The sequence below is a fragment of the Mandrillus leucophaeus genome, unplaced genomic scaffold (assembly GCF_000951045.1).
Source record: "Mandrillus leucophaeus isolate KB7577 unplaced genomic scaffold, Mleu.le_1.0 Scaffold771, whole genome shotgun sequence".
Lineage (NCBI taxonomy): Eukaryota > Metazoa > Chordata > Mammalia > Primates > Cercopithecidae > Mandrillus > Mandrillus leucophaeus.
Window position 1 is genome coordinate 1,408,807 of NW_012108375.1, and position 14,159 is coordinate 1,422,965.

At 35.0% G+C, this 14,159-nt stretch overlaps 1 protein-coding gene across 2 annotated transcripts in view; it reads right to left on the bottom strand.

Moving 5' to 3' along the window:
* The window catches only part of CWC27 (CWC27 spliceosome-associated protein homolog (S. cerevisiae)), a 280,660-nt gene that overhangs the window by 238,084 nt on the left and 28,417 nt on the right, over positions 1 to 14,159 (bottom strand). For both annotated transcript variants that reach the window (XM_011966763.1, XM_011966762.1), the window contains exons 8-10: positions 10,647 to 10,726; positions 9,665 to 9,698; positions 6,264 to 6,421 (exon numbers count right to left, since the gene is read on the bottom strand). In XM_011966763.1, coding sequence (XP_011822153.1) covers positions 6,264 to 6,421; positions 9,665 to 9,698; positions 10,647 to 10,726 — 272 coding nt within the window. The remainder of the gene's footprint in view (positions 1 to 6,263; positions 6,422 to 9,664; positions 9,699 to 10,646; positions 10,727 to 14,159) is intronic.

Below are 14,159 nucleotides of genomic sequence, written 5' to 3' on the forward strand. Positions count from 1 at the left end.
ACCAAGAAGCTAAAAGATCTGTCTTCTGAAAACTATGTAACATTGAAATAAATTGAAGAAGGCACAAATAAATGGAAAGATATCCCATTCTGGATTCATGGATTAGAAGAATTAATATTAAAATGTCCATACTACCCAGAGTGATCTACAGATTCCAAGCAATTTCTATCACAATTACAATGTCATTTTTCACAGAAATAGAAAAAAAAAATCCTACAGTTAGTACAGAACCAGGAAAGACCCCAAATAGCCCAAGCAATCTTGAGCAAAAAGAACAAAGTGGGAGGCATCAGGCTCTCTGATTTTAAAATGTATTATAAAGCTATTTTAATCAAAACAGCATGGTATTTGCATAAAAACAGACACCTCAACCAACGAAATAGAATAGAAAGTATAGAAATAAACTCAGGTATTTACAGTCAATTGATTTTCAACAAAGGCATCAAGAACACACAATATATAAAGAAAAGTCTCTTCAATAAAAGTTGGGAAAACTGGATATTCACCTGCAGAAGAATGAAATTGGACCTTTATCTCAAACTATATGCAAAACTCAACTCAAAATGTACAAAAGACTTAAGAATAAGGCCTGAAACTGCAAAGCTACTAGAAAAAAAGGGGGGGTGGGGCGGGGAATAGCTCGCTGACACTGATCTCAGCAATGATTTCTTGGATAGGACTCTCAAAACACAGTCAACAAAAGTAAAAATAGACAAGTAGGATTGCGTCAAACCAAAAAACTTCTGCACAGCAAAGGAAATGAATAAAGAGACAACCCATGGATTGGGAGAAAATGTTTGCAAATCATACATCTGGTAAGGGGCTAATACACAAAATATATAAGGAACTTAAACAACTCAACAGCAGTAAAACAAATAACCCAACTACAAAATAGGCAAAAGATCTAAACAGACATTTCTCAAAGTTTGCTTAGACTAGAATAAGTTTTGTGGCTTGGCACGGTAGCTTACGCCTATAATCCCAGCACTTTGGGAGGCAGAGGCGGGCGGATCACGAGGTCAGGGATTGAGACCATCCTGGCTAACATGGTGAAACCCCGTTCCTGCTAAAAATACAAAAAATTAGCCGGGCGTGGTGGCGGGCGCCTGTAGTCCCAGCTACTCAGGAGGCTGAGGCAGGAGAATCGCTTGAACCCACGAGGCAGAGGTTGCAGTGAGCTGAGGTTGCGCCACTACACTCCAGCCTGGGCGACACAGCAAGACTCCGTCTCAAAAACAAAAAAAGGAAAAAGCTTTGTAATGCATGCTTACCATAGTTAATGTATTTCAAAATTGCTAAAAGAATACATTTTTAATGTTCTCACTACACACAAAAAAGGTAAGTTGTTGAAGTGGATAAATACGTTAGTTAGCCTGATTGAATCTTTCTACAATGAATACATACAGCAAAACATCACATAGTAACCTATAAATATATACAATTACTATTTGTCAATGAAAAATAAGATTATTTTAAAAGTTAGAAACGTGGTTACTATTAGGAGATGAGGGGTAAGTAACTAGAATGGGGCAAGAGGTGAATTTATGGGCAATGGTAATTTTTTGTTTCTTGATCTGGGTGATGGGTATATGGATATATTTAGTTTGTAAAAATTTAGCTAGCTGTATACTTATGTGCACCATGAAATATAGTTAATAGACACACTGTTTGTGTATTATACTTAAATTAAGAGTTTAAAAGTTAAAAAAGGATCTTCCCAGACTTTACCTCAGACCAAACAATTCTGAATCTCTGGGTGAAGGGCCTAGGAATTAGTATTTTTCAAAGCCTCTTCCATGAGCCTAATGTGCAGTTGGGAGTGAAAACCGGTCCTATCATGGAACACAATGAATTCAATCTTTTATTTATCCACTCATTCCACAAACTTGAATGACCAGTTACTATATAGTTACGATATTAGCCGCCTCTGAGGATATAAAGATAAATAAGATGTAGTCTCCAAAGAGCTTAGTTTAGGCAAAGGAGAGGCAAATCAATAAATCCCAATTGAAAATACAAGCAAGCTACTTACAAGACCCAGAGGAGAAAGTGATTTGTCAAAGAAGAATGTGTTCATTTTTTACTCATGTATTTACAAAAATATTTGGGTATCTATGCTGTTTGAACATGGAGATACAAATGTAAATTGACATGATCACTACTTTCAAGAAAGTTACAGTATAAGGATACACAAAGAAGAAAAATATATATATATATAACTTAATACTATACTATTACAGAAGTGTAGAAAGGGTGCACATAGGTTTGCACTAGGGAGTCAGGGAACATAGTACCAACTTGCTGACCTTGGAACTAACATGATACAAACTTGAACTTGTCCATGAGCACTAGGGATAAAAAGTAATATTCTACAGGACTGCTTCTCAAACTAATGCACATACAAATAACCTGGGGATCTTGTTAAAATGCAAATTCTAATTAAAAATGTATAGGACAGGACCTGAGACTCGGTATTTCTAACAAGTTCCCAAGTGATACTAATGCTACTGCTTCACAGATCACACTTTAAATAGTAAGGTTTTTGAGAGAGATTAGTCTCGAGAGAGAAGAGACAAAAATCTCCATAGCAGGGAGACCAAGAAAAAAAAATTGGAAAATAGTCGATTATCAATAAGATGGCCTTAGTGGGAGTAGATTCAGTGAAGTGGTAGGCAAGAAGCTAAATGATGTGTATTTAGAAATAAATAGGAAGGAGGTAGGGATAGGAAATAAAATGGAATGGTTTAGTTAGTTTTTACTCTTGAAGCGAGGAAGATAAAGGAATATGGGTTGGAGAAATTCACTCTTATTTCATAAAAAAACCAGCAGCAAGGTGATCGACTGAGTGAGTGAGTTTGAAGTGTGAAGTAAACATTGTGGCGAGTGAGTAAAAAGGAAGCACTGGAGACACAGTTGAAGCTGGAATCTAGAAATCCGTAATAATACCAGCTTGTATATAGCTGTGTGATTCTGCTGAGCTGTATCCAGTAGTCAAGATATAGGCATAGAGAAAGTGGGCTGGAAAGAAAGTGGGATTGGTACATTTTAAAAAGGGAAGAGGAAAGGGATTAGAAATCCCAGGAAGTCAGAATAGATATAAGGGTGCCTATTCTCTAAGGAGAGAAACTAGGAAGCATTTTGGATTTGTATTTCCCCTGAGTCCTTTTTTCAAATGAACAATTAGAGACACTGTTGCGAACACATTACTAGGAGAAGATCTTACTGTATGTAAACTTGTTGAAAACTATATGTTAAATATCATTCTCTAGTTTAAATATTAAGCACTCAATAAATACATGTGTAGGTTTAACATTCAAAGTGATAAACAGTTTTAACAGATTCCGGATGTTTCCTTACCAAAAGAAGCAATACCATACATTTTCAGTAAAATTATACTTTGAATGGCTCCTTGCTTAAAGGGCTGGTAGGCTAGTCTAGTCTTTGATCCTACTGCTTAAATGGAAAAATGACCAAAGGATAATAGAGTACTTCAAGCACAACCAGACGAGAGGTTATGTATCAAGAGTACTCATTTTTTAATAGATAATGATTTCACAGTGACATCCTATCTGGCTGGCAGCTATACCCATTACGACTCAAACTGAGCAGTGACTTTCCTTTAAATATAATTATCCTTTTTACCACATTGTAATTTTTCAGTACATTTGGAGCTTTCCTATGTTTTGTTGTTTTATTTTTTAACCATAAAGTTAACTCTAGAGACTTGCTGGTATAAATTACCAAAAGTACTAATGATCTGGAAATTTTTTAAAATTTATTTTTATTTTTTTAGAGACAGGGTCTTGCTGTGTCACCCATGCACGATCATAGCTCACTGCATCCTAGAGCTCCTAGGCTCAAGCAATTCTCCCACCTCAGCCTGCAGAGCAGCTGGGATTACAGGCATGAGCCACCATGCCAGGGTCTGATTTTGGCAACTTCACGAACTGAAAAAATACATGGTCATGACACAATCATGGAAATTTCTACACTAGAGGAAAAACCTGTTTCTTCCCTTTGAAATTCTGTACTTTCTCTACTATCCTGACCTTATTTTTCTTTTGTTTCTCTTTGTAGGTAGGAGAGATAGGATGAAGGAGGGAGAGTAGAGAATGTGAATAATGAAAATGTGGGGGAACGAAACAGTTATAAATAAATGTGTGCTGTTTGCACCATTTACAAAGGCACACTTTGCCAATTATTTTACCTAAAAGAATCCAATAATGTCCACAATACTCATGTTTACCTAAAATATTCAAGCCACCTTTGGAGACTTATTTCTTATTTAATTTACTTTTCTTAGTAGAAAAGTATTTAATTTACTTTTTTAATTTATTTAATTTGCTTTTCTTAGTAGACTTGCAATGCACTTCAAAATAGCTTTTTCCTCTACAGTGAATAGTACAAATTATGCGATTTTAATTTTGCAAATTATACTGATTTATAAAAAGAGAAAAACTGCTTACATGAGTAAGTGGATATATACGTTCCTATGTAAGAAATCAGCATAAAAACTAAGCTTTAAATGTCTGTTGTTTAAGTCATCCAGTCTATGGTATTTTGTATAATGGCCCAAAACACTCTTCTATCAATCCATTCTCCATACTAAATACAATCTCAGTGTATCATTTGCCTGTAAAAACTTCAATGGCTCTCCAGTATTCTCATGATAGATCAGATTCCTAAATCTAGCTATCAATGCCATGTTTGGTCATCAGGCCCAAACTACAGCCAAGGAAATCTTTTAAGAATAACCCTTAATTGTAAGAGTGAACATAATTTGGGAAAATGCAAACTTTGACTTTTCTTAACATCAGTTAAACAATTTTTTAAAGACACTTATGAAAGGTGCATTAAAAATAAACTTCAGTTCTTATACAAAATTTAGCATTGCTAAATTATAATTTATATTATAGGGTATATAAATACTTGAAATTTATTAAAGCCTATAAGACAGAGTTGGGAGTTTAAGGAACACTTAAATATAACATAAATATTTGGTTGGTTCATCTATTAAAATTTTTAAATATATTTTTGTTACATTATAAACCTAACCTTTAAAAAAATTCATAATTTTTTAAAATAAGAAAACACATGCCTTGAATGGGTGGAATAAAACATTATGTATCCATAATTATATTCATGATTTAACTAAAAGTCACAGTGCTAATGAGAGGTTTTTCAACTCTATGAATCTAGAAGCATGCATATGATCACTAAAATCTTTAGTCTATATTAGCTACTATATATAGTATATACAATATAATTTAGTATATAAAATTATTCAACAGTGATTACTTGAGTGTCGGGTGAATATTGCTGGAAAAAAGACATTTAAGATGACTCCTAAGTGCCATTTCTAAATGTTCAAAGCTACGCTTTTAGTGGAAATTTCTGGGAATCATTTTTATTTGATTACATAAAGAAAAAAATTGAGGGAGCTATGCAATGATAGCATGGAAATCCTTTTTCAGTTTTTCTACATGTGGTTGAGAAACGTGATTGAGAAAAAGAATGTTATTTAAATGTAGTTACATTCATCTTATCCCCAAATAGTATTTGAAGAAAACAATAATTAATTATTTTAAATATTGCTTTAAATAATTAAAGCAATGTTATTTAAAATGTATACTATGAAGTTGAAATAGAATCACAAAGGAGATAATTTTTTCAATTAAGTTGAATTGCAGGAGAATAAAATGTTGAGTTATAAATCCAACAAACTTTTATCACCAGACAGTAAACTTTTCATTATTTGCTGAAATTTATTTTATGATACTACTGAGCTTAGGATAGGTATATGGTATTTGGTAAATCAGACTTGAAAAGATATTTAAGAACGTTTTCAGGCCCACACATTTTCTTCATCAATTTTGACAAATTTTGCTCACCTAAATTATTTGAGGATGTCTCTTTTCTTTCTATACAATTACTCTACTGCTCTCACTGGTATTTAACAAATGCATTCTTTCACATCTAGCTAATACATTATTAGCCTATATATATGAACTTATAGAGCCTTTCTAAAAAAGGATCAGAGAGAAATAAAATGGAATTGAACTCACAGGATCATTACTATGTTTACTTTAAGCTTGGTGTATTTTATTTTAGGCCCGCTACTGGGCCAATTTGTACAACCGTTATGTTTATCAAACAATATGAAAATAGTATTTTAAAAATTAGCTGAAGAGAGGATTCAATCTGAATTAAAGTGAAATATAAAAAGACAAAAAGTCTGATACCTAGTGCAGTAACTGACTCACCTGCGGCTGACTGATTTCTTCTCCACTTCTCCTTCTCCAGCTGATTTAACATTCGCGCTTGTGTCCTTTTTTAACTTTTTGGCAATTCTTTCTCTCACCAGGTTCTTTTCATCACCATCAACATATTCATCATACTCTGCACTTTCATCTTCTCCATCCTGTAGAAATGGAAAATGAGTATTTGCCAGGCACTCAATTTCCCCTTTCATTTCTAGAGATCTACTGCATCCACTGAATCTCCTTATTGCATTCTAAACTAGGTTTTTCTTTATTTTGTTTTCTTTTGTGTTGAATTATAAGCCTTTGAAGAATCTGCTACAGGTGGGAATAGCCCTGGGTTCTGCTCTAAGCCAACTATGTAATTATGGGATACCCCAGGAAAGGTTGTTTGCTCAATTCATGCCCAGCTCCTTTGTGCAGCAGACTTCACCCCCTATATCACCCGGGCTATTGTATCTGTCTATATTCCTATACTTATCTCAGTGGGAAATGTGGCTTCTGAAGGCAGTTGGGCAGCATACTGACCTCAAAACGGATCAACTCAGGTAGAAGAGGTGTAGTGCAGAAGCTGAGATTTCTATAATCCAAGTCATAGCATCACTTCTCTTCTGAAAACCCTCTAGTGGGTCCCCAACTCACTCAAGGCCCTATGCAGTCTAAACCTCCCTGACATAATCTCCTAAAACTCCAGCCCAGCAACACTAGCCAGCTTTGGAGTTGTTGTTCTCTCCGGCCTGAAACAAACACTCTATTCCAGATATCTCTTCATTGCTTGCTCTTTCATCTCCTTCGGATCTTTGCTCAAATATTACCGTCTTGGTGATGAGATTACCCTATTAAAATGGCAGAACCACACACTTACCTCCAGTACTCTTTCCCCTTCCCTGGCTTATTTTCCAAAGTACTTATCACCTATCTGATACACCACACATTTTAATTATTTGTATGTGTATTGTCTCTCATCCAACTATAGCATACACTCCATGAGGGCTAAAATTCTGGCCTGTTTTGCTTACTGTTGTATCTTCAACTCCTAGAATGGTACCCAGCATTAACAGAGGGAGGAATGAAGGGAAGAAAGAGGGGAGAGAAGAAGGAAGAAATAACCCCAAGTGGATCATTTTTATTTCGTGATTCTTTCTTTGATCTGGTGAGTCGTACTGAAAGCAGGATTCTTAATTTGAGACTTGTGGACCCCTAAAGCAGTGGTCCTCAAAGTCTGGTCTTTAGATGGTATTACATAGTTGTTTATCAACACCTGAAATTCTAGTCCTCATTGCAGACTTATTGAACCAAAATCTCTGGGGGCAGAAATTATGAATGTTTTCAACAAGATGTTTAAGCACTAAAAGTTGACAACCGGCCGGGCGCGGTGGCTCACGCCTGCAATCCTAGCACTTAGGGAGGCCGAGACGGGCGGATCACGAGGTCAGGAGATCAAGACCAGCCTGACTAACACGGTGAAACCCCGTCTCTACCAAAAAAAAAAAATACAAAAAACTAGCCGGGCGAGGTGGCGGGCGCCTGTAGTCCCAGTTACTCGGGAGGCTGAGGCAGGAGAATGGCGTGAACCCAGGAGGCGGAGCTTGCAGTGAGCTGAGATCCGGCCACTGCACTCCAGCCTGGGTGACAGAGCGAGACTCTGTCTCAAAAAAAAAAAAAAAAAAAAAAAAAAAAGTTGACAACCACCAACCTAGGCCTTCCATGCCCAGGGCTCCGGAGATCTGAAAAAAATTCCCGGCAAATTCATATAATTTTGGTTGTGAATGTAGGACATTTTCCTGGGAAAGGATCCACAGTTTTAGTCACCCACCCATGATATTAAGAGCAAATCTATACTTTTACATTCTATCCTATACATTGATCCTATCTTCTAGACCCATATTATGTTACACAGATGTCTCCAAATTACTTCAATCTTAAAATGTATAAAATTAAGCTCATTACTTTTCATCCTTCTCTCCATCTCAACCCTATGCTTTCTTTTGTACCCATCTAACAAGCTGCCCAAACCAGAGACCTTGTGGTTGTCTTGGACTACTCCTCCCTCACCTCATAGTATGGAATCAGTCACCTCCTAGACCTCTTTCAAATCTACCTCTTTCCCATCTCACAGCTGTGGTCTTATATCAAGCTCTCCTCCTGCAATAGCTTCCCAGTGGCTGTCCTTGACATCAGTCTGTTTCCTCTAATTTGTCCTCTATAATATCTTCCTGAAATGCAAAATTGATCACAGCATCCTTCTTTTTAACAAACACCCTTCAACTGTTCCTCACTTCCTTTTGAGAAAAAATTCAAACTCCTCACCACGGCCTATGAAGCTCTGTAATGAAGCTCTGGCCTGTCACCATATCCTGTTCACGCTGGCCTGCTTGCAGCTCTTAGAACACACCAAACTCTCCTGCTTCGGACTATTTTGTATATGCAGTTCCCCTTACCTTCAATAATCTTCTTCCTTGCTCTTCACAAGACAGACTCCTTGAAACTTTAAATCTCCGTTTGTATTTCCTAAATAAGGTATAATCTCTCCTTATTTCCATGCTTTAGTATATGCTGTTCTCTGAGCTAGAGGGACCCTACCCTTCACCACTTTCTTTTCTGACTTATCTAACTCCTAACTCTCATGTAAGACATAAACACCATCATCTCTTCCAGGAACGTTTTCTTGACAAGGTCAGATATTCATCCTCTCTCTATCTCCTACTGATAGCCAGAGAGAGCCTTCTCTTTTGACTGTGATAATAGATAAATCTGTGTTCATGCATGGAAAGTTATGTACTTCCTAGTAAATTATATAATGCACAGATTAATGGGTTTTTATATACAAAGTGGCATATGTATAATTTGCAAAACTTGACTCTTACGTATTAAAGGAAAATCTTCCTTCTGTTTTGTTAGCTTTATTACCCAACACAACTAACAAAGATCACTACAGTCTTGAATGAGAATCTTTTGAAATGTGTATATAAAAAGGGGACACTACTATAAATGACTGATCAAAGCATTTCCCATGTATCATGTAGGATGCCCACACACCAACACTTAAACTTTTAACACAATAAAATTATAACATCTCAAGTTTGAGTATTAATGTAATGTTATGTGAAGGGGAGAAAAAAACAGACTAGAAATTCATATATAAGATTCTAATGTTGTAGAGAGATATATACACACACTCACGCACATCCCTAGAGTAAGGAAATATTCTAATACCTAAATGGATAATTTCTATTTTTCATATTTTTCCAAAATTTGACATATATAACTATAAAAGTTATACATTATACTATACTATAAAAAGTAATGCACATTACTTTTTAAGAACAAAATTAAGTCTTTGTAAAAATTTTGTACTTTCTATGAATTGTTCAAACTATATTTACACCAAAATAAACACTTACATCATCTAAATCTCCCGCTGCATCACCTTTTTCACTATAAAAAAATAAGCAAAACAAATTTTAGTTTCAAGGTAAAACTAATACAATTATTTTGTAAACCAAAAATCTAGAATAGTTTGCTGGGAATAACATTCCAAAAATGTATTTCAACATAGGAATTTAAGAAGGGCATTATAGAACAGATGGAAACACTCTTTATAAGTGGAACAAGTATGATTCATTAGCAAATATATGCGTTCACTAGAATTTGAAAGAAAAAAAGCAAACAACAACCAACAGTGCTATTTTTATGAACAATGGTCTGCAAGGAACAATTTCTTCTATTGGCTTGAAGTATTCTTGCTAAAAAACCCCAAATCCTTCAAATAAAAGGATATTAAGAAAAGACTGTCCTAAAACAGGAGTTTCAAAAATGAGCTAAACTGAGTACAACAGCATTGTAGTGCCCCTTGAGATACTGGCCCAGTTTATCTCATGCAATTACATCTAACACCAAGACATCTTCCCTTCTCAAAGAGAAGAACAAAGGTAGCAAGACAACTTTCTGTTAACTCCTCAAAGTATGTGAGAATTTACAGTCAGCGGACTGGCCCCCAAACTGGTAACTTCTTCACAAAAACCTTCAACTTGAATTTGTTCATTCATGATACAATTAAGGCAAAAATGCTTCAAGGAAAAACAGCCAAACAACCTTGAATTAAACATTAAACTGTTAAAGCAAACAGTTTCCAGTCCTAACACGTAATGGTAAAACAATTTTAAATGTAACTTACTCAACAGAGGTAGAGAGCAAGTGCAAAAGTGACTAGAGTGCTTCTATCAAGCTTGAAGTTCTCTATCTCTGTTATCAAAATGCTTTATTTTTTTGGTTGGTTTTGAAATTTTTGATTTATGAGTACTGACTGTTTACTTACAGAGGAAGCAAGAAAATTATCTGACCCAGAAAATTAAGAACTTAGGATCACACCAACAATGGACTAACCTTTCTACAACTGGAACAGAACTGAGATGTGGATCATCCTTAAGCAAGTCATGACTACTTTTGCTTTTGCCCTTCATGCTCTGGAAAGAATGTACAATATAATCATGAGGGGGGAAATAAACAGTATTCCTAAATGACGAGTTAACAAATTTACATAAAACCTAGCAATGATATAATATGGTTAGCAAAAGACGTATCCCTGAAAGGTTCAATACAAACTAAAGTTTTGTAAGTAAGAATCTTACTCTTCTATTGACTGAAAATAGTATTTTAAAAACACCTTTTCTTTAAAAAATATCATTAAAAAGAAGTCTGCTGAATTACCAACTTGAAGCACTAAATTCTCATCATAATTTGTATGCAATGAAACTAGTTCATTTTTATGACCCCTATAACTTAGAAGCTAGATCACAAGAGTACTTTGAAATAAATGCACTCTATTATTCTTCAGATATGCCACCTATACTACACAGAATCACTTTTTAAAATGTTACTCAAGCAAAAGATGAGTGCATCCCCAAGGAACTACTTACCAACAGCAAAAAAAGATGTAGAAGAGCCTCTTGAGCATGAGAATATTTATCAATGACCAAATATTTATTAAATGCTTTAATTTCAAAGTTCATGTTTTCAACAAATGTACATTTTAGAAGGGAAACAAGACATAAAAAGGTTTAAGTAGCATGATAAAACAAAAACTACTGCTGCTATTAAGTATTAAATATACATTTGTGTATATATATGTGTGTATATATGTGTGTGTATATGTATGTGTGTGTATGTATGTGTGTGTGTGTGTGTCTACATATATATATATTTTTTTTTTTTTTTGAGATGGAGTCTTGCTCTGTCACCAGGCTGGAGTGCAATGGTGCGATCTTAGCTCACTGCAACATCCCTTCCGGGGTTCAAATGATCCTCCTGCCTCAGCCTTCCAAGTGGCTGGGATTACAAGTGTGCACCACCATGCCCAGCTAATATTTGTATTTTTAATAGAGAGGGAGTTTCAACATGTTGGCCAGGACCTCGTGATCTGCCCGCCTTGGCCTCCCAAGTGCTGGGATTATAGGCATGAGCCACCGTGCCCAGCCAAGAATTAAGTATATTCTTTGTGCTAGGCACTGTGCTTCAAACAGTATTGCTACTCCTCTCTTCTCTTCCCAAATTAAAGTATATGAGGTGGAAATTATTAGCCCCATTTTACAGATGGTTAAAGAGATTAAGTAATTTACTAAAGGTCACAAAACTAGTCAGTGGTAGAGGATCTAGGGTTTAAATCCAGGTCTGTCTGACAATAGTACCCATAGATCAAAAATCTAAATGTATCCATTTTATTTTCCTCTAGGCCCCTATGGGCCCAGAACACTGGCTGGGCTTCAGAGCTGCAATCTCCTATTCTACAGATTTCCCTACTGCGGGGTGGGACACCTCAAACTTACACCCTGTATCTTGAGGTGGGAAGATGCTCACCACCCCAACTCCCAACTAATCATATAAAAGTGAATAGTTAAGAGATTAGAGTTGACAGAAAGAATAATTTCTGCTTTGAAAAATTTTGAAGAAAATTTTATATGGAAAATTTATTACAAAGTATGTTAACTAAAATGTTTAAATGACATCTAAACAGACACAGAGAGATGAAAACACCTCTTTCCCTCAAGCTCCCTTCACCACTTTTAATTTGAAAAACAGGCTCTTAAATAGATTTTAATTTCTGTATTAATATGGAGCTCTCTATAGATTTAATCAATTAAAACATGCATATAGTGCAATTTCATAATACAAAACTTTCTCTAACAGTTAATCTAAATATGCTATTATTCATAGTTTTAAAAAGCCATAGAATCTGAATTATGCAATTAATCTATATATCCAATTTCATAAACTGACCTAAACTGAGGAAAGATGGAAAAGCAAAATGTCATCTAATTACTGGATAATGTTTCTCCAAGTATGAAAAATGGGGGAAATATTCACAAAACAGAAGGTGGTGTAGTAGAAAGAACACAGGACAAGAAGAAAGATGATGGTTGGACCAAATGAGTTTCAAAATGTAATATTCCATAATTACATGGGGTTTAATCTAAAACATCTACCATTTGTTGAAACATAGTGATCTCAAGAGACCTCAGAAACATTGCCTACAAAATGGAAATAATAATTGTAACAGCCTTGCCTATTTCACATCAGAGAATTAAATGAGATTATCTGCAAAAGTGTACAGTGAACATCAAATAACTTAAACAAGAATAAAAGCCTGAACATCTTTCATTCATGCTTTCCTTCCTTAAAATTCCTTTCTCCTGTATCTCTGGCCATCAGATTATTTTCAACTACCCTCAGAAACAGTCCTTTATTAATTCTCCCCACCTGGTTCCCTTATAAAGTCACAATCATAAACACCACAGTCAGAATTGGCCTCAGATCCTCTGTTCTAGCTTTTTAGTCCACTGATCAGAAAATGACTTACACTAATAAATAGCAAAAGCAAGATTAGAATTTAGATCTCTAAGTAAACTCTTGGTCCATTAATGAGCTATATTATTTCACTTCTTCGTGAATGTTAGTTTACAATTGTTAATTTCATTGTTAATATATTTTTAAAATGAGTTCTTGTACTCTTGAAAATCACTAAGAGCGATTTTAAGTTTTCTCCCTGTAAGAAATGATAAGTATGTGAGGTAATTCATATGTTAATTAGCTTCATTTAGCTAATTTAAAAATTAATTAATTTTTTTTAAAAAGGTCCTTGTTTGTCTTCCAAAATTTACTTTAAACAGCTGGAAGGAAAAAGAAAAAACTTGTTTTATATGAATTTAAAATAAGACTTGACAATAGGAGAAAACTGTGTTTAATTTTAATAATCATTACCATTTCAAATTTTAATTAACTTTTAAAACTAAATTAGTATAGAAATATATGAAAAGGCAAATTTTTAGGCCTCTCTTCCCACTACAGTAGACTCTGAATCCTGCAGGGAGAGAAAGTAAATTGGAGATGAACTGAAGAAATTAGGAGACAATCATTAAGAGGGAGAAAATGAATTCAGACATTTCCCTTTAATACCTATTCTTTCTGAATGACCTACTTTAAGGTTCTTATTTATACCATCAGGTAACAGTGAATTTGAAGGAAGAACAAACACCACATATATTTTTAAATGTTTTAAAAATTGCTTAAAATAAGTTGACTAATTAAAAGGTTTAGATGATGAATGAAATACTAAATATATTTAGTGAATTCAGTGTTAGGGGCTTCCCAGAAATTTCAAAACTATCTGCAAACAAATGTACAAATGAAAATCAGAGGGGCACAGAAAAATTACGTTGTCTAGAACTTCATATCCAAGAACAAAGAGGCAGCAAAACAGTAGGAACTACATAGAATACAGGTAGAAGGGAGCAGAGGAAGAGAGAAGGGGTGGGGGATGTGATGGGGGAGACAGAGAGAGAAAGAGAAGAAAGAAAGGAAGGAAGGGAGGGATGGAGAAAGAGAGGAAAGAAGGAAGGAAGG